Source organism: Xenopus laevis, chromosome 3L (assembly GCF_017654675.1).
Source record: "Xenopus laevis strain J_2021 chromosome 3L, Xenopus_laevis_v10.1, whole genome shotgun sequence".
In the NCBI taxonomy this organism is placed as follows: Eukaryota; Metazoa; Chordata; class Amphibia; order Anura; family Pipidae; genus Xenopus; species Xenopus laevis.
Window position 1 is genome coordinate 80,510,123 of NC_054375.1, and position 19,992 is coordinate 80,530,114.

At 38.7% G+C, this 19,992-nt stretch overlaps 1 protein-coding gene across 3 annotated transcripts in view; it reads left to right on the plus strand.

The window, feature by feature from the left end:
* The window catches only part of cerk.L (ceramide kinase L homeolog), a 57,734-nt gene that overhangs the window by 27,171 nt on the left and 10,571 nt on the right, over positions 1-19,992 (plus strand). For all 3 annotated transcript variants that reach the window (XM_018250985.2, NM_001092758.1, XM_041585099.1), the window contains 4 exons: positions 4,331-4,405; positions 6,371-6,523; positions 9,307-9,412; positions 9,848-9,924. In XM_018250985.2, the coding sequence (XP_018106474.1) occupies positions 4,331-4,405; positions 6,371-6,523; positions 9,307-9,412; positions 9,848-9,924 (411 nt within the window). The remainder of the gene's footprint in view (positions 1-4,330; positions 4,406-6,370; positions 6,524-9,306; positions 9,413-9,847; positions 9,925-19,992) is intronic.

A 19,992-nucleotide genomic window follows, 5' to 3' on the forward strand; every position in this document is an offset into this window, starting at 1 on the left:
CTTTTATGGGGAAACCATTAGTCATTCCTTTCTTTTTTTATATTCACCAGAACAATTTGGAAGAATGCCTAGGCACAGCTGTACAAAATCTAGTCTTACTAAGCTTGTAGTAAAAGCTGCAATGGATCAAAATGTTGTGCAAAGGCAGCCTTATTTCTATCAATGCCACATAAAAAGTTTAATGTAATTCCAAGGACGTATGCTTCTCAGGAAAAGATTAGTATTTTTAGCACCTAGGCAAAATAAATAAATAAAAATGGTACTTCAATAGAACTATACAAGTCAACACATCAGATAAATCTTAGTCTTTGACATATTGCTAATAAAACCTGTACCTTACGGTGCAATATGATTTCACAGGTATTTATTATATTTGAAGTTTGTTGCAATAAGTCAAGACCTCCGGAAAGAAACTGCCCTGTGTATAAAAGTAAAAGATCTGGGGTGGTTGAAGTAAAATGAATAGTTCGGAAACCAGTGCAGTGATAAAAGTAAAAAGAAAGGCAATAACAACTGCACTTATTTACTGCAAAGATAAGTTGAACAGAATTGTTACCTATTTGTTATAGGACTTGTAACCATGCTTGTTTTGTTCTCCACTATCAAAACTGAATTTTTCAAGAAAATCTGCAGAATCTGCATCTTTTTGATTTAGTATGATTTAGATTTTTACAAATTAAATTTTACAAACTGCGTGTGTGTGTGTATGTGTGTGTGTGTGTATATGTGTGTGTGTGTGTTTATATATAAATAAAATATATCAATATGTCTGCACTCGTCTCCAAACAATTTTGTTGAGGTGCACGGTTGGTAAGGACCAGCACTCTCTTTTTTTTTTTTTTTTCAATTTAAAATAAAAAACTCTTTATTTCATATACCACTTGTGTCCTATGTTTCAGTCCACATTAGGACCTTTATCAAGAATAAAGCGATAAAATGTTGAAGTACGGACCTCGATTTATTAATTGATGCATTATTGTACTGAAACTAGGGATGCATCAAATCCAGGATTTCGGCGAATCTGAGCCTTTTTCAAACAATGCACAGGTAGCCTTTGCTGTAGTGATATGCAGGTCTGGAATTTTCCCGACCCGCATCCCCCCAACCCAACTCTTTCTGAACCCAGGCCTGACATGGTCCAAGCTTTAGAAGGGACTTTAACACCCATGAGTGACCTCCGTTATATGGTAACTTCAGAGGGGGCGGACACAACACCATACTATACCACTAATAGACAGATGGTGCAGGATTAGGAAAAAAAATAGTACACAGTTACTGTACACCATGGCAGGTAACATTTAACCCATTCCCAAAGCAAACCTTATATTGGTGGACCTATTTTCTTGTTTAAAAATAAATAGGACTCTCTAAACCAGACACACACAATTCTTTCTGAAACGCATTCTTTTAGAATATGAATTTCAATTTTTGGATTTAAATTTTAATTTTTTTATGGTTTCCTCTTTAATGTCACAATCCTTTGTGTGCAGTATAGCAGTTATACACTTCTTGCAGTTATGAAGCTTTTATGCAATTTGAATGCATGCCAATTAAGTTCTTCCATTCCCATGTTGGTGAGGTGCGGACCTCGATTTATTCATTGGTGCATTATTGTGCTGAAACTAGTGATGTGCCACATCCAGGATTTCATTTGTTCATTCATGCTAGCATTTTTTCCTTAATTTAAATATGCACGTTAGGGGTAGAATTCAGTTTTGATTTCAGCCAAATCACTCGTGAAAGATTTGGCATTCGGCCGAATCCTAAAAATAAGGATTCGCTGCATCCCTAGCTGAAACTGAAAGAGAGCCTTTACCAAAACTGTTACCACAATGTGGAAAACGCTGAATTGTTTTGACTTCACTGTAGCTTTAAGGTTTGCTTTCATAATGGGAACCAAATCATGGAAACCCTCTTAGGACTATATTTCTTCCTCCGCTCCACCACCAAATTTTACTGTCGGCATTATGCATTCAGACAACTGGTATTCTCCTGTTGCCTTTGGCCAGATCTGTATGTAAGGACATATATTTAAGGAATGGCTAAAGGTTTACTTTTACTGTTTTATAAATTATTTTAAAGCACTGCATAACTTGCTGGTGCTGTGAAAATAAACAATGAATGTAATGGACATATATGCCTACTCTAGTTTCAAGATACATTTTTTGTATTCTTTCTTGATGTCTTCTCTTCATAGTAGCTGATCCAAACTGGAAAAAAAATAGTGTGGCTAAGAGAATATTTCCCCCTTTATAATTTATTGCTTAATTATTTGATTTACTTAGGGTTTGTACGTTTCAGCTTATTTAGAGCCTTGGATGTTGCTTTGTTATAGCTACAGTACATAGAATTTCTGTGCTCATTCATTTTGAGTTTTTCCCTGTAAGCCCTGTTCAGATTACTGGCCTTGGTGAGCATTTCAAAGCTATTGCTGTTATATCAGTAGCAATAAGCTTTGTGTTTTCATCTGTTTGAGCTTTGCAGTCATTTCAGAGCTTGGCAGTCTCTCATATCACAGTGCTAATTCTTATAAATCTGCTGTTTAGTGCTGTAAGCTCTATAGTTAAGAGTTTAGCAACTGGGCCTGGAGTTCACCGTATGCTTAAGCTTAATGATTTTTTATCACTGCAATTTATATCCATTGCCCTAATATTTCAAAAGTTTGAAATGTGCCATTGGGAACTTGAAGTTTCCATTGACAGGATTTTTTATGTGTCTGACATTAGATATTGGCAAACATTATTATTACTATTTTGCTCTAAGTTTTCAGAATAGTTACATATTTTTATATACCCCAACTTTCCATATATCATCCTTACAGAGAAAGTGTAAGCATTCAAATCAGTCCCTGTAGCTGTGGAAATTACAATCTCATTTCCCTATTTCAATAACAAGAACATGCTAACACTAGGGTCATTTTCATCAGAATCCAATTAGCCTACCAGTTAGTTTTTGGACTGTTGGTTGAAATGCACAAAGACAGAGATTACACATGAACCTTGTGTAGATAGTGATCGATCAGAATCTGACCCAAAATCTCTGCTTTAAGGCAGAAATAGGAACCACTGTATCATCAAACCTATTCCGGGTGCTAGATGCACTTACTGCTCTACGTAAAATAAGTGTAGATTCAGATAATTCTGTAAGTTGCATATGCCTGTTTTGATAAGAAAACCATAACACTTGTAAGACTTTTATTTTTAAATATAAATTGGCCATGAGGCGCTTTTTTTGGCATCTACAGAAAATATTTCATTGTTTTTATCTCATCACAATGCACTTTATGACTGCTTTGTTCATATTAATCCACTGAAATATGTGAATATATTGGCTTTCTGTGCAGAATAATTTATGATTGTATGATTTGCTGAGCAATTTTAAAAAGACTGGTAAAATATAAAGCATGTGTATATTTATATTCATAAACTATATCTACAAGTATACATATGGTTATACATATTGCAGCTAGCTTGCAAATGACGGAAACCGCACCACCCAAATGACGTATTAAAAGAGGACTAATAGGTGTAAACCATAAATTGAAACACAACTTTCATTATTAAAGCAATGGGGGTATAAGGTATGAAAAAAGAGTGGCAATCTACCATATACTGTATACTATGTGAATGTAGCTAGAAAGTTAACTTTCTACAGTCACAGTTTTTATTGAAGATGTTTATAATGGCTGTCATTTAAAACATTCCAAAATGTTTTAAAGGAGAAGAATAGTTTACATTATTAACTTCTCCCCAAATGATTATGGGCCCCTCCTGAGACACCAGATCAGAAAATGAATTTTCAATTTAGAATACCAGCTGTATTCCCTTAATCTTTTTAATTCAGTCATAGTTGGAGCGGCTGCCATCTTCCTCACTTGGCATGTCACTACCGTCTCCATTAGTCCGAAAGTGCTCATGCGCCAAACTGATTAATTCCGCCGGTTTCTTTCCGTTCAACACTGAAGAACAGGAGCAGTATGGCGCACATGCAGGGCTAGGGGGAGAATAATGTGCACATGCGCATGCCCTCAACTAAGATTTTTATTGAAGGAAGAGAGTAAATTTATAACATGTTGGAAGCAATTTTTCTTTACAGTCTGAATTACACAGAAATGGAAAGTCGATGAGAGGCATGCTGATAGGATGTATATGCCCACATAATGGCCTTTTCCTTGAGCTTAATTTGTTTTTTGAATTGCATTCTCCTTTAAACCTTTGCATTTGGCCCCAAACTGATATCATAACTGATTTTTTTTCTGCTTTGATCAGTCATGTTATGTCATATGAGATTTTGTTAATTCATGTTTGTTAAAAAAAATCCTTCATTCCAGGTTCAACAGACTGTATATGCTATGCTACTGTTGGCATTAATGACCCAGAGACGTCTGCTTTGCACATCATTCTCGGTAAATAGTATAATTAAGATAAATATTCTGTTAAGGGGGATTATTAAAGTTAACTTATATTGATACATAAATCAAAAGATGATAAAAGAGCTTCCCAATTTGCCAGAAAAACATTTTCTAGTTCACTATTCAATGGTATAAGTTTGTTAGGGACATATTTATAAAATGAATATAATAAAACAAACTATTTTTGGATTTTGATAAATATGGCTATAATATCCTATAAAACTAAACACAGACCTGAAGCTTTGGTGATATGTTAAAAACATATATGTCCCTTAGAGTCATGTAGGCAGCAGAATTAAAAGAAAATGGAATTGGTCCTTATTTTACAACTTTTTTTGTATTTACACATATTTACTCTGTTAGGCTTGAAAGCTAAACTTTTATCTGGTTGCTAGGAAAGTGGAGCAGTAGACCCCCAACAACTAGATAATATTTTCAGCGAAATGCTGCGATTTGAGGACCCTAATAATTAAAAAAGCAATATATAAGACCAATTGAAAAGTTGCTTAAAACTGTTTATAACTTACTTAAAGTTTTGTCAAGCAATGTGGCATGTGTACATTGTAAAGCACAGTGATAAAAGTTAGGGTAAAGGTGCACTTTAGCTTTTATAGGAGAAGGAAAGGCTAAAATTAAATAAGCTTTATCAGAAAGGTATATATAAATACACCAGTAAACCCTGAGAGACTCCTCTGTCAAAAGAAACACCACATTTCTTTCCTTCTATTGTGTACACATGGGCTTCTGCATCAGACTTCCTGTTTTCAGCTGCAACCTCCAGGGCAGGGCTTGAGCACGATCAGTTTGCTCCTCTCCCCCTCCCTCCAGAGCTGTAAGTGAGCAGGGAGAGACTCTGGCAGGAAGTGATGTCACACCAAGGTTATATGGCAGCTTCTATCCTAAAAAAACAGATACAGTGTCTAGAGCTGTTTACTCTGGTATGGTAAAGCATTCTGCAGAATAAATATAGCATTCTAGCTTGCACTATTGTGGCTAATATGTTGGCAATAAACTGTCTTGGAGCTTTCCTTCTCCTTTAATACTTCATATTGTATTTACAGTCAGTGTGACATAATGTTATTGTCAACAAAACCTCTATGCATGCTGATTTGGAGCACAGTTAAAATGGAACTGAAATGAAAATGTAATATGTGATTCATATAACGGAAGTAAGAAACAGATACTCAATTGCTCTGTTAAACTAATCAAGTTACTTTTCAATATTCCCCTTTTCAATATTCCCCGCTCAAGATTTGCATAAAGTGTATGCTCCCATTGCCTAGACAGTGTTTTAGAGTTAACTTTCTTTCAAAATAACTGACTCAGACACAAAGCTGAATGAAGTGTGAGATTGTTGGGGTAGTTTAGAGTAACTTGATTATTTCATCAACAATGCAAACATTTTTATTGATTATTTTTGTAAATAATTAGGAAGTATCAAATCATTGTAGTGTAGCATCTGACACGCCAAGTGCACCATTTTCCTTTGAGTGAATGTTGCACTGGGTATGCTCCATTGACTGGCTGTAGAAAGTAGTTTTACAACTGGCTGTAGAAAGTAGTTTGTTCAAATGGTATGGAGGGCCTTCCCACCTATTCAATTAATGCATTGCTCAGTACTGACAAATGAGTTTTCTACTAGTAAATGAGTGTTATTGAAGATGCTAGGTGAAGGCTACAGACTAAAATTTACTAAATAGGTCCGTTCTATCATCATCTAGTACTACAAAGATGTGCCTTTCTTACACATGGTTGCGTGTAAAGATTAGAAAACAGCATACACTGGTCCCTCTTGGTGGGCCAACTGTATTGTTCATACAGGTTAGTCACATAAGATAAAAGTAGAAGGTGGACAGGTAAAAGAATAAAGTGAAATTTGACAAGAGAAGTTGGGATGAGAAGAAGACAAGAAATTAATAATAATCTCTCCCCCCCCCTTTTTTTTTCTTTAATATAAAGGTGACTGCCAGCCTCTTGATGTATGCTCTGTACACTACAAGAGGACATTTCTTAAGTATTCGGTTTCGTTATTGGGATATGGTTTTTATGGAGATGTGTTAAAGGGCAGTGAAAAAAATCGTTGGTTAGGTCCTGCTAGATATGACGTTTCAGGTAACGAACTCTATATGTATATGCAATTATTAAAAATTTGGTTTACGTTACAGTATTATTTTCATGTTTGTTTTTAATTGTAACTTGACTTGATCCATCATTACATTTTACTTCAGTCTAATTCTAGGGCAGAACAATGCTACAGTAGTTAGCCTTGCTGTCTTGCAGTGCAATGGTTCCTTATGTTCAATACCTGACCTTACAGACCCTTGGTCCTAGTTTTTTTCTGTAAAATATAAAACTAAAAACTATAGATCATTACTTTGTAAAAATCACATTTTTTTAAATCAAATCTATATAAAACAAATACAGGTATGGGATCCATTATTCCGGAAACCTGTTATTCAGAAAGCTCTGAATTACAGAAGGCTATCTCCCATAGACTCTATTTTATCAAAAATAATACAAGTTTTTAAAAATATCCTTTTTTTCTGTAATAATAAAACAGTAGCTTGTACATGATCCAAACTAAGATATAATTAATCCTTATTAGAAGCAAAACCAGCCAATTGGGTTTATTTAATGTTTACGTGATTTTCTAGTAGACCTAAGTTATGGCGATCCTAATTACAGAAAGACCCATTATCCAGAAAACATTAGCCAGAGCATTCTGGCTAATAGGACCCATACCTGTAATTGTTTTATTGAGTACTAAATATGTATTTATGTATTATTTCAGCAAATATTTGTTTTTTCAAAGACTTTCAGTTAAGTTATTTGCCCCAGTCAAAACTACTATTCTGAACAGAGCCTTTTATTGTACAAATAGTGCATAAAAGTTGTTTGAACATTTAAAAGAAATATTGATACATGTACACAGCATTACATAATGTGAATTGCTATAAACATTTAAAACCCTACATACATGTTATAGTAATAGATATTCTTTAGGAAAAATATAAATTGAATTGGGTCTATTTGTTTCCCCCTAAATAACCATAAATGTAAAAAAAATAAAGCTGATTGGGTGCTTAGTGAATGAACATTTTTTTCTTATTAACATTTTTACATAAGTGTTGGAGCTGCTATATTATTTGGATAGATTGATGTTTTCCCTACACAAACACAGGATCTACTTATTTCCAATAAAGGGCACTGCCACAAAAGTATATCTGAGATGCTTTATGTTCATTTAAACTCATGTCAAACACTCGGTTTATAAATTCAAATATACAGCCTTTTTACTATCTTTCTAAACAGTATGCTTTTGAATGACAGTATATCTGCAGTACTGATTATACACTGATGTTCTTGGCATTTAGTTACTCCAGGCCTGTACTTAACCTTGCCTTTAATGGCAGTAAACAGACCAAGACAGGCTCAGTGGCAGACATTTGCATGCTCACTATAACAAGCTTTGGGCAGCTTCTTTACTTTGGAGCTCCCATCTGTTCATGCCACAGTGCACTAATTAGATGAGGGAATATGCATTCCCAGAAATGTAACCAGAATGCCTGCCGCTTAAACTTAAGTTTCCAAAATTCCAAAGAAGGCAATAGTCAAAGAGCTTTTTGTGTGGAGATTAAAGGAAACCTAAAGCTGAACAAAGAAGCAGTGAAGAAATGTTGAACATTATGTTTTATACCAGCTCAAGGCAACCCTTTAGAAGTGAAGATTTCTTCCTCCAGAGATGCTCCTGTAGATCCTTATTTTCTTTTCTGCCGATTCACTGCACATGCTCTGTGCTGCTGTTACTCAGCTTTGGGACCAATGCACAAGATACTGAATATATATAAAATATAAATGCCAATATAAGGCTGATAATTATTAACTCAGATTCCCATCACATGACCACTCAGAAACCAGTGCTTTAGGATTTCATAATCAGCCCTTTAGCTTCAGCTTTTATGGCAGATGAACCTCATTTTATGCTTGTTAATTTGTGATGATACTAAACTTAGCTTTTCAATAGATGCCCGGAGCATATGTGCATGTCACTGACTCACCCTAGATGATGACCACAACATTGAAGGCTTGACTCATTACTATTAAACAGATGTTGAACCTTTAGGCGGGTGCAGTGAGTCCAGTAAATAACGTATGGCATTTCAAGCCATGTTCTTTATTAGGTGTTATATTAAGGTTTCAAGCTTTCTTTCATGAGAAATAATAAACACTCCCCCGCAAAAAGTGCTTCTTCTTTTGGATATTGTTTACTTGGTGGCACACCTGGGCTGCAATTTAACTTAACAGCAAGTTTTACTTCACATTTTGAGAAAAACTCCTTTAGTTTATATAAGAAATATAATTTTTTGCATTCTATATTTTAATCCTTTTTGCTTGTACTATTTTTTTCATCAAAGTGTTAACAGTAGACGTGTATTGATTTTAGCAGAGATTCTGAATAGAAACTTGTTCAGAACTATAAACTAGTTTATACTCGGTCATTATATGTATAGATAAAGTATAACCACAATTTTATGTCCCTGTATTTTATGGTCTCCCGTAATTGTTGCCATTATGTTGCAGTCCCATTCATTTTTATTTCTGTATTTTCTCAGAATTCACACCATTTTGAGGGTGTTCCCCCTAGGAAATGTAAACACAGGGTTCTGCTATCGATGGTTGTGTATGTGTTACACACACACACACACACACACACACACACACCACGGAGTATCTGAAGGAAACACAGGGATATAGATAAACATACAAATGCCTTGCAGATGCACGAGTGCAGAGGTTGGAATTGAACTTAAGACCCCAGTGCTGCAGGGTAACAGTGCTTGAAAATTATATACTTTTGAAAGAGCAATAGATTTACATGTTTATTTTGTTTCTAGGGTTCAAGACATTTCTGACTCACCATTGCTATGAAGGGTCAGTCTCATTCCAGCCAGCAAAGTGGGTTCTGGGATCACCAAGAGACCAAACAACTTGCACATCTGGGTATGTTGTTTGGATGAATGTTAGCAGTGGTATTCATTTTACTCTCTTGACTTTTTTCCTAAGTCTTTAACTTTTCTGTAGTGAGGCTACAGCACTGCACAAAAGGCAGACTTTTCTGTGGGATGAAAAGTTATTCTCTAATTTGAGAATTAAATAGACATTGTGTGCCCATGTTTTTAAGTATGTGAAAGGCACAAAATCTTTATATTCCCATTTTTTCTTTTGGGTTTACTTTTGCCTATGCAGAGTAATATGGCAGTTTACACTCTACTGTAGAATGGAGAATTAAACATAAATTAGAGTATTCAGACACGGTTAGCCCTAATAGGTGTGTTTTCTCTTTAGATTTTCACAAAAGAGTAAAATCTTGATTTCTGTGTTGCTAAAATAGCTTGCCATTAAACAAAATAAGTTTTATCTGAATTATTGTTACAGGTGCTACATTTGCAGGCAAAGTAGCAAGCAGCTAGACGAGCAAGAGCAAACCCAGGCTTGTGGATCAGAACACAGAGGTAGTAAATTGTCTTTTTTCCTATAATGTTTTAGTCAAGTTCACCTCAAAGGAATTGCAACAACATAAAAAAATATTCGCATTGTACACATTTATGTGGCACTGAAATGTGTGCAGAGATCTGAACAAGGCATAGTATCTGGTGGGGGGCTATTTCTTACATTGTGTATTACCTGCAACCAAACTTTTAACTTTAGATATTGGTGATAGCTATAGGGAGAGAAGTGTTAGGAGAAAATGTTGCATGCTGTCCAGTAAATCATATGGATCAATTTAATCCTTTCTTGGTAGTGCTGAAAGTCACCAGATTTGTCATACATTCTTTATCTATGGAAGCATTCAGGTAGAAGATGCTCAGCTAACTACATGTGGACTTAATATAGACATTTAAATTGGAACTGGTTTCTAATGAATATTTTATGAACAAACATTTCTTAAAACCTACTTTTTAGTACAGGTATAGCATCGGTTATCCAGAAACCCAGTATCCAGAAAGCTCCAAATTACGGGATGGCCATCTCCCATAGACTCCATTATAATCAAATAATACAAATTTTTAAATGATTTCCTTTTTTTTCTGTAATAATAAAAACGGTACCTTGTACTTGATCCCAGTAAAGATAGAATGAATCCTTATTGAAGGCAGAACAATCCTATTGGGTTTATTTAAAGTTTATTTAGAACATTTAAAGTATTGGGATCCAAATTATAGGAAGACCCCTTATCCAGAATACCTCAAGTCCCAAGAATTCTGAATAACCAGTCCCATACTTGTACTGTGAAGAGGGTATTGCACATCATTTTGCAAATGGACAAAAAGTGTTTTGTTTATTTTTTAACTTATTAAAATGCTGGTGGAAGTTAATTAGATATCTCACCTGGAAAGAAGGACAAAATATCAATTTTTAGCTTGTTTATTCACCTTTATGGTATCACAGAGAAGGCTCTTGTAGAATTGCAGATATTGCTTTCCAGCACAGAAGTAGGTAACCCCATCGTTTACTTGTGACGAGGTTAATGTGAAGAAAGACTAATGAATTATATAGTACTTGGCAAATACGCTGTGAATGATTCATCCAGATGTCTCCAGAAGCAAAGGCAATTATGGATCTGGCAGGCAGCCCCCAATATTGAATGTTTGACACCAGTAGTAACTGTTTTTCCAGAATTTTTAAGAGCACCTGGATTTTCTTTTTAAATGCAATTTGTTGCATGAAAACCATTACTTTAATGACAAGGCAACCTCGGACACAGCTTCATTTTAAAGAGAAGAAAAATGCATAGTGCGCCTATTTTTTCCTGATACCAGTAGCATTGATATGACCTCCAGTAATGATTCCCATATTCTTTGGCTGACATCATCCCTCATTTGCTCATATACCCCACCACCATCACCCTGGAGTGTTATGGAACACATTCAATGCTGCAGGTCTGCACGTGCTCATTGTATTAAAGGAAAACTATACCCCCAAAATGAATACTTAAGCAACAGATAATTTATATCAAATTGAATGACATATTAAATAATCTTACCAAACTGGAATATATATTTACGTAAATATTGCCCTTTTACATCTCTTGCCTTGAACCACCATTTCGTGACTCTATCTGTGCTGCCTCAGAGATCACCTGACCAGAAATACTACAACACTAACTGTAACAGGAAGAAGTGAGGAAGCAAAAGGCAGAACTCTGTCTGTTAATTGGCTCATGTGACCTTACATGTGGTTTGTATGTGTGCACAGTGAATCTTACGATCTCAGGGGGCGGCCCTTATTTTTTAAAATGGCAATTTTCTATTTATGATTACCCAATGGCTCATACTACTAAAAAAAGTATATTATTATGATAATGGTTCATTTACATGAAGCAGGGTTTTATACATGAGCTGTTTTACTCAGTATCTTTTAATAGAGACCTACATTGTTTGGGGGGTATAATTTTCCTTTAAACCCATTACTTGCAGGCTGAGATAACGGAAAATCAAATCATACTTACCGAGATTTTCTTTTCCTAGACCTGAACATGGCAGTGGACACTTTAGGGTTAATCCCTCCTGTCTGTGGACGGAACAGGAATTAGTAGCAAATAAAAGGAGGCCCCTCCCCTCTGCCGCCATCTTTTGGACTTTTCTGTAACTCCCCCATAGAGGGTTGGGAAGCCTTGTCCACTGCCATGTTCAGGTCTAGGAAAAGAAAATCTCGGTAAGTATGATTTGATTTTCCGTTTTCCTATTCCCTTCACATGGCAGTGGACACTTTAGGGACGTAAAAAAGCAAACAACAATGAGGGTGGGAATGCAATTTTACTCATTTAATACACTGTTAAGTACTGAGGATCCAAAGTTGGAAAGACTTTTTGAGTAAAGGTCAAATTTGTAGTGTTTGACGAATGTGTTCCAAGAACTCCATACTGCTGCTTTGCATATGTCCTCTGATGGTACCTGGGCCCTGAGTGCCCAGGATGTCGCTGTACCTCTGGTTGAGTGTGCCTTAACTTTAGAGGGTACTGAAGATGACTGGTTTGAGTATGTCATATGGATACATTCTTTTATCCAATTGGCCACAGTGTTTTTGGAAGGTTGGTTTCCGATTCTCGTACCTTGAGTGATAACCAGTAAAGAGTCAGTTTTTCTTATCTCTTTGGTTCTGTCGAGATAGATTTTTAAACATCTCACCACATCTAGCGTATGCCATTTTTCTTCTTCCTCTGAGTTAGGATTCTCAAAGAATGTTGGCAGGATAATATCCTGAGTCGTGTGGAATTTGGAAATTACCTTTGGGGTGAATCCTTCACGAGTTCTTAGTATGACCTTATCTTGAGAGAATGTGATTTTGTCCTCTCCCATTGAGAGAGCATGTATCTCACTGACTCTTCTGGCTGAAGCGATAGCTATCAGAAATGTCATTTTTAAATTGACAATTTTTAGGGGTGCTTTGTCCATGGGTTCAAATGGAGTAGAAGTCAAGGCCTTTAGTACTAGATTGAGGTCCCAAGGGGGAACTCTTGTTTTAGTTGCCGGCCTGATTCTTTTAAGCGCTTGGAAGAATCTTTTGATGAGAGGATTGGAACTCCAGCGGATTCCCGAGAAGTGGGAGATTGCAGTAATTTGTCCTTTAAGGGTGGGATTGCTTAGGCTTAGGTCTACACCCTTTTGAAGGAACTCTACCACTTGAGTTTCTGAGTTGGATATGGGAGAAGAATTGTTGTTCCTGCACCATTCTGAGAACTTTTCCCAGGTTTTGAAATATTTTTCTGTGGTAGCTGATTTTTTGGCAGCTAGTAGGGTGTTTATGGCACCTTCTGACAGTCCTAGGGATTTTAGTTTGTCCCTTTCAAGCGCCATGCCGTTAGAGCTAGCTTCTCCTGATGAGGGTAGTTCACAGATTTCAGTGTTAGAAGGTCTTGATGGTTTGGAAGTTTCCAATAATTCCCCTTGGATAGGTGGAGAAGTTGAGGGAACCAAACTCGTCTCGGCCACCAAGGGGCAATCAGGATCACATTTGCTTGGTCTTGAGTGATTTTTGTAATTACCTTCTGAATCAATGCGAACGGGGGAAAGATGTAAAGGGGGCCCCAATTCCATTTTATTGAAAAAGCGTCTGTCAGTGAGGCTTTCGGGTCTCTTTTCCAAGAGCAGAAATTCTCCATCTTTGTGTTGGATCTGGAGGCCATTAGGTCTATTTTGAAGGGTCCCCATTTTTCCCAAATCATTTTGAAGATTTTTTGGCTCAGTTCCCATTCTCCTCCCTTGGGGAGAGTTCTGCTTAGTTTGTCTGCGATCACATTGTCTTTTCCCGCTATGTGGGAAGCTTTGAGGAGAAAGAGGTTGTTTTCTGCCCAAGTTAGAATAGTTGTGGTCAAGGCTAACAGATTCCAAAATCTTGTGCCCCCTTGTTTCATGATGTACCTCACTGCTGTAGTGTTGTCTGATTTGATCCAGACCGCTTTTCCCTGAATGAGAGGGCTGAATGCCAGTAAGCTTAGGTGAATCGCCTTTAATTCTCTCCAGTTTGAGGATCTTTGACTCTCTTCTGTGTTCCACCACCCCAGGGTTTTGTGGACCCCCATGTGAGCTCCCCATCCCAGACTGCTGGCGTCTGTGGTGATTGTGGTCCATGAGTCTATCTGTAGTGGCATAGGTATTCGAAGGTTCTTCTCTTGTAACCACCATCTCAAGCTTTGTAGGGTCTCTTCTGTGAGAAATATTAGTTGGTTTTGTGTTTTGGGGTTCTTGTTCCATTGAGATAGGAAATTGAAGTGGAGACTCCGAGTGTGTATCATCGACCATCTGACACAATCTATGGTGGAGACCATTTTCCCTATTGTGCTTTGGCAGATCTTGACTGTCGTAATGGGATGAAGAATGAGTTGTTGTATATTTTCCTTTAAGTCCTTTGCCCTTGTCCTTGGCAAGCTGACGGTCATCTCCCTGGTGTCTAAGATCGTGCCCAGGTATTCTATCCTCTGACATGGGATTATCATGGATTTTCCCCAGTTTATGATCCAGCCTAATTTTGACAGGTAATGGGTTGTAGAGGTGAGGTGAGCCAGCAATAGAGGTTTTGATTGAGCTTTCAGGAGGATGTCGTCTAGATAGGCGTAGATTTGTATCCCCATTATTCTTAGATTCGCCAAGACAGGTGCTAGGATTTTTGTAAATATCCTTGGGGCTGTGGCCAGTCCGAATGGCATGGCTGTATATTGGAAATGTTCCCCCCAAGGTCTTGAATCTGAAGTATTTTGTGTGATCTGAGTGGATGGGGATGTGTAGGTAGGCATCTTGTAGGTCTAGTTTTATCATCCAATCCTTTGTGGAAAGGGATAGTGCAATTGACTTTAAGTTTTCCATCCTGAAAGTTGGGACTTTGAGATGTTCGTTTAGATGTTTTAGGTTTAGAATTACTCTGAACTCCCCATTCGCCTTTCTTTTGAGGAAAAGGTGGGAGTAAATACCTTTGAATCTTTGGTTTGGTGGTACTTTGGAGATTATTTTGTTTTGTAGTAACTTCTTTATGATGGATTTTAGTTGTGTAGTTGCCTCCTTTGATCTTGGTCTGTCTGATGAGGTGAAAGAGGACTTGGGTTTTTTTTGCAAATTCTAGAAGGTATCCTTCTGATACTATATCTTTTGCCCATTCGTCTTGGATTTCTTGAGCCCAAACTGCCTTGAAATCTTTTAGTCTCCCGCCTATATAAGACAGTTGGACTCTCGCACCTTCATGCTTTATTTTTATCAGTTTTGAGGTCTCTTTTGAAACCTTGGGGGTTTTGGAAGTTTTGGCTCCTGGTTTTCCACTGTCTGGCATTGTATTTCCCCGGTCTGTATTGTCTGGCGTCCCGAAAGGAATTTTTTTGATTCCTGTTTTGAAATTTTCTCTCTCTTCTCTCTTGTGGAAGAAAGGCAGATTTTCCCGCCGAGGCTTTGGAGATGATTTGATCCAGTTTGGTACCGAATAGTAGGTCTCCTTTGAAGGGCAATGAACACAAGTTGTGTTTTGACTGCGAGTCTGCATTCCAGTGTCTGAGCCACAGGGATCTTCTTGCTGAGACGGCCAAACCCATAGTTCTGGCTGCTAGTTTCACATTTGTTAAGGAAACTTCAGCGGAGTAGTCGTTGGCCACTTTTATGTCGTGGATCATTTCTAAGAGTTTGGTTCTTTCCACACCCGATTTTATGGCATGTTCCAATTCGTCTATCCAGATTTTATTGGCTCTGGCAACCGTAGTATTAGCTACTTCCGCTTTGCAGATGGTTCCATTAGCCAGGTAAAGTTTTTTGAGTGTGGAGTCCTGACGCCTTTCCATAGTGTCTTTTAGAGACACCCCCTCGTCCACTGGTAGAGTGGTTCTTCTTGCAACTCTGGTGATGGCTGCGTCTACTTTCGGGACATTGTCCCATATTTTTGAATCTTGTTCCACGAAGGGGAATAACTTCTTGATTTTCCTTGGGAGTGTCAGTTTTTTGTCTGGCGTTTCCCATTCAGATTCCATACTGTTTTTGATGACTTCATGTATGGGAAAAAGGTGGTTTCTTTTCGATGAGGATTTAAACATCTTGTCTTTATTAGAGGGAATGGGATCATCTCTAAGGTTTAAAGTTTTCCTGATTGCTTTGATAAGTGGTTCAACCATATCCAAAGGCATTTCACATTCCTCTTCCTCCGTTTCCGTATCCGAGAGTTCACCTTCTGATGTGGAATGTTCCCTTTCTCTGGTCTGTTTGGAGCTGACTCTCCCACTGGCACTGGCTTGTTCAGAGTTGATGTTGGTAAGGACTTTGTTGGTTACTTCGGAAACCATGTTGGACATGGAGTTGTTGAAGGATTCCTTCATCCAATCCATTAGGTCTGTGAATTGTTTAGAATTGACACCTGTTGCTTCATCCATGCATTTTCTGCATACTTTCTTGTTTGGCACAACAGGATCTTCACAGTAGATGCATTCCGTTCTGTGAGATTTCCTCCTTTGCTCCAGTCTATTTGGGGAACTTCTGTAGAAAAAGAAAAAATTTTCCGTTTGTAAATGCATCTCTCTTTTCCTCATTGCAGATTGAAGAAAAAGATACAGGACTCACCCCCTGGAGCCTGAATGAGAGCGTCTTAAGCTCATTACACCAGTCACTGCAATAAAATGAAGCTTTTAGAAAAGGTTCCGTCCTTTAGGCTCAGCGTGTATAAAATAGAAGTATAATACTTACAGATTGCACCCTCTCACAGAACAGCAGGCACTAACACTGTGTGGCAGCAAACCGTGGGGAGAACGAACGCTGAGCGAAGAATCGCAGGCGTTTTTTCCCGCTTCCGCATTTATTTGAATCTTGCGCATACGCATTACCTTTCCGCCATTTTGGAAGGGTCCGTCAGCGAATTTACTGCGCATGCGCCGGTTGTGTCCGGCATTGCGGCTTACCACGCTGATAGGCAACGGATGGCCAAGGACTCGCCAGTCCCTCCGGAGACTCCCACAAGCGACAGCTCGGTCCCGGAGCTTCAGTACATGAGATGCTTTCTGCACTGGCACGTAAGGGGGGAGTTTGCAGGAAGAAAAAAAGATGGCGGCAGAGGGGAGGGGCCTCCTTTTATTTGCTACTAATTCCTGTTCCGTCCACAGACAGGAGGGATTAACCCTAAAGTGTCCACTGCCATGTGAAGGGAATAGGAAAAGATTATCCGTGTTTACAGGCCATGACCTTGGCCATGTTGCATCTGGAAAAAAGGTAGCCAAGATGGCGGCAGTTCTATGGCTAATGTAATTTATGTTGCTAAAGGGATAACACCAAACCAATATAGGCAGCCAGTTACTGAGAAAATAAACCACTGGCAAGTAATTACTTGTTAGTAGGGATGCACCGAATCCAGGATTTGGCCTTTTTCAGCAGGATTTGGATTTGGCTGAATCCTTCTATGCGGATGAATCAAATCTGAATCCTAATTAGTATATCCAAATTAGGGGCAGGAGGGAAATTGCTTGACATTTTGTCACAAAGCAAGGAAGTAAAAAATGCTTTCCCCTTCCCACCCCTAATTTGCATATGCAAATTAGGGTTCGGTATTTGGCCGAATCCATAATAGTGGATTTGGTACATCCCTACTTGTTAGCACTAATATATGTATCATAATCTTGACATAGAGCAACCAGTACATTTAAGTTAAAAGAAATTGGGATTGTTGCCATTCTGCTTAAGAGATGGGATAAAGGTAGCTCTATCTCTTGCTTCAAGAAGATATAACTTTATTAACACTTGTACATTAGCAGACATGACACTGTATTAGTGTTAGATCAGTATGGTATCTGTATGAGACACACACATTAATACATATTTTAAAAGGGATGCACCAAATCTATGATTTTGTTTTATTCAAATAAAAATTGCAGAATGTTTTACTAGAGGTCAAATGTGCAAATCTGTACTGTCTCTATAATAAAATCCTGGCAGTGGTGCGTTCTTTTAAAGGGATCTGGCAGCTCAGGCCTTTTGAGGCACAAGGCTCCCCAGATACTAAATAGACGGCAAATTAAAGAACAATAGGGGAACGCATTGGTGGTATAGGCTATTAAAACATTTAAACATTTGTATTCATTAAAATACTACTCACAAGTTTGATTTTTGAAAGAGCTTATCAGGCAAATGGCCTTTTCCCCAGTGTGCAGGAAACAAGCTGCTGGACCAGGTAATTTTGCACGTGGACAACAATTGACATACTTCACAGCATTCATCTTGGGTCCTTCAAATGTATCCAGTATGTAAGCCTTTCTCCTCCACTGGGCACCTGTACTTTTCAGCTTCTGCAGTCCTTCAGGTCTGTTGGTTACGGAATCACAGTTTTGACTAATATTATCTGCAAGCAGTGAGTAGGATGTAAGGCCATCTTATTCCGGATCCCTGGGTGAATCCTTGGCAGCTCCCTTTTCTTTTGTTTTACAAGAGGTTTGGCTGAATGCCATACCAACCCATATTTTGCATATTCAAACCATAGAAACAAATATTTCACTTTGCCTTCCATGTAGTTAAGGTGCACGTGATGTACAGAGAAGAAAGCATCTGGGACCATAGTACATATACAACCCCAATCCCATTAGGGATTATTGCCTCATGTTTCTCACTGATTCTCATTAGCAACTTGCATTTTTAGGTTGCTGTGCTTTTGATGAATGTATGGCCAGCAACCTTTTTTTCAGTGCCAAAAACAAAGCAGTAAAAATGTCTGCTTGCTTTACTAGTAATGCCTACCTGTTTAGTAGTGAATGCAGTTATAAATCTTTTTTTCAGGCCAAAATGTGAAATCACGAGTCACAAGAAATCAAAATACAGGCATTCCACTGTTCATTGATTTTCCCACTGCCCTTCTCCTACTATGAGTCACACATGGAAAGAAAGTGTTTTTTCATTTTGAATTTGCCTAATGGAGACATGAAAATCTGGGTATATTCTCCATTTGCTTCATTATGCTCCAATTATACTGTGAAGTTACTTTTGAGTCCGTAATCATGCCTAAGCAGCCATTATTATGGTTATGGTGACCACAAGTTCATCTCCCAAAGGGTTACTAATGTGTATATCAGTGCTGTCCAACTTCTGTGGCAGGCAGAGTCTGGGACACACAAGGAGCATATGGCAGGCAGAGTATGGCACATACAGGGAGCATAGGGAAGGCAGAGTCTGGCAGACACAGTGAGCATAGGGTAGGCAAAGTCTGGTACATGGTGAGCATAGGGTAGGCAGAGTCTGGTACATGGTGAGCATAGGGCAGGCAGAGTATGGCACATGGTGAGCATAGGGCAGGCAGAGTATGGCACACACAGCGAGCATAGGGCAGGCAGAGTATGACAACGACAGTGAGCATAAGGCAGGCAGAGTATGGCACACACAAGGAGCATATGGCAGGCAGAGTATGGCACATACAGGGAGCATAGGGAAGGCAGAGTCTGGCAGACACAGTGAGCATAGGGTAGGCAGAGTATGGCACACACAATGAGCATAGGGCAGGCATAGTATGGCACATACAGGGAGCATAGGGCAGGCAGAGTCTGACACACACAGTGAGCATAGGGTAGGCAGAGTCTGGTACATGGTGAGCATAGGGCAGGCAAAGTCTGGGGCACATGGAGCATAGGGCAGGCAGAGTATGGCACACACAGCGAGCATAGGGCAGGCAGAGTATGACAAACACGGAGCATAGGGCAGGCAGAGTATGGCACACACAATGAGCATAGGGCAGGCATATTATGGCACATACAGGGAGCATAGGGCAGGCAGAGTCTGACACACACAGTGAGCATAGGGTAGGCAGAGTCTGGCACATATTGAGATTAGGGCAAGCGGAGTCTGGCACATGGTGAGCATAGGGCAGGCAGAGTCTAGCACATGGTGAGCATAGGGCTGGCTGAGTATGGCACACACAGGGAGCATAGGGCAGGCAGAGTATGGCACACACAAGGAGCATAGGGCAGGCAGAGTATGGCACACACAAGGAGCATAGGGCAGTTAGAGTATGGCACACACAAGGAGCATAGGGCAGGCAGAGTATAGCGCACACAAGGAGTAAAGGGCAGGCAGAGTCTGGGA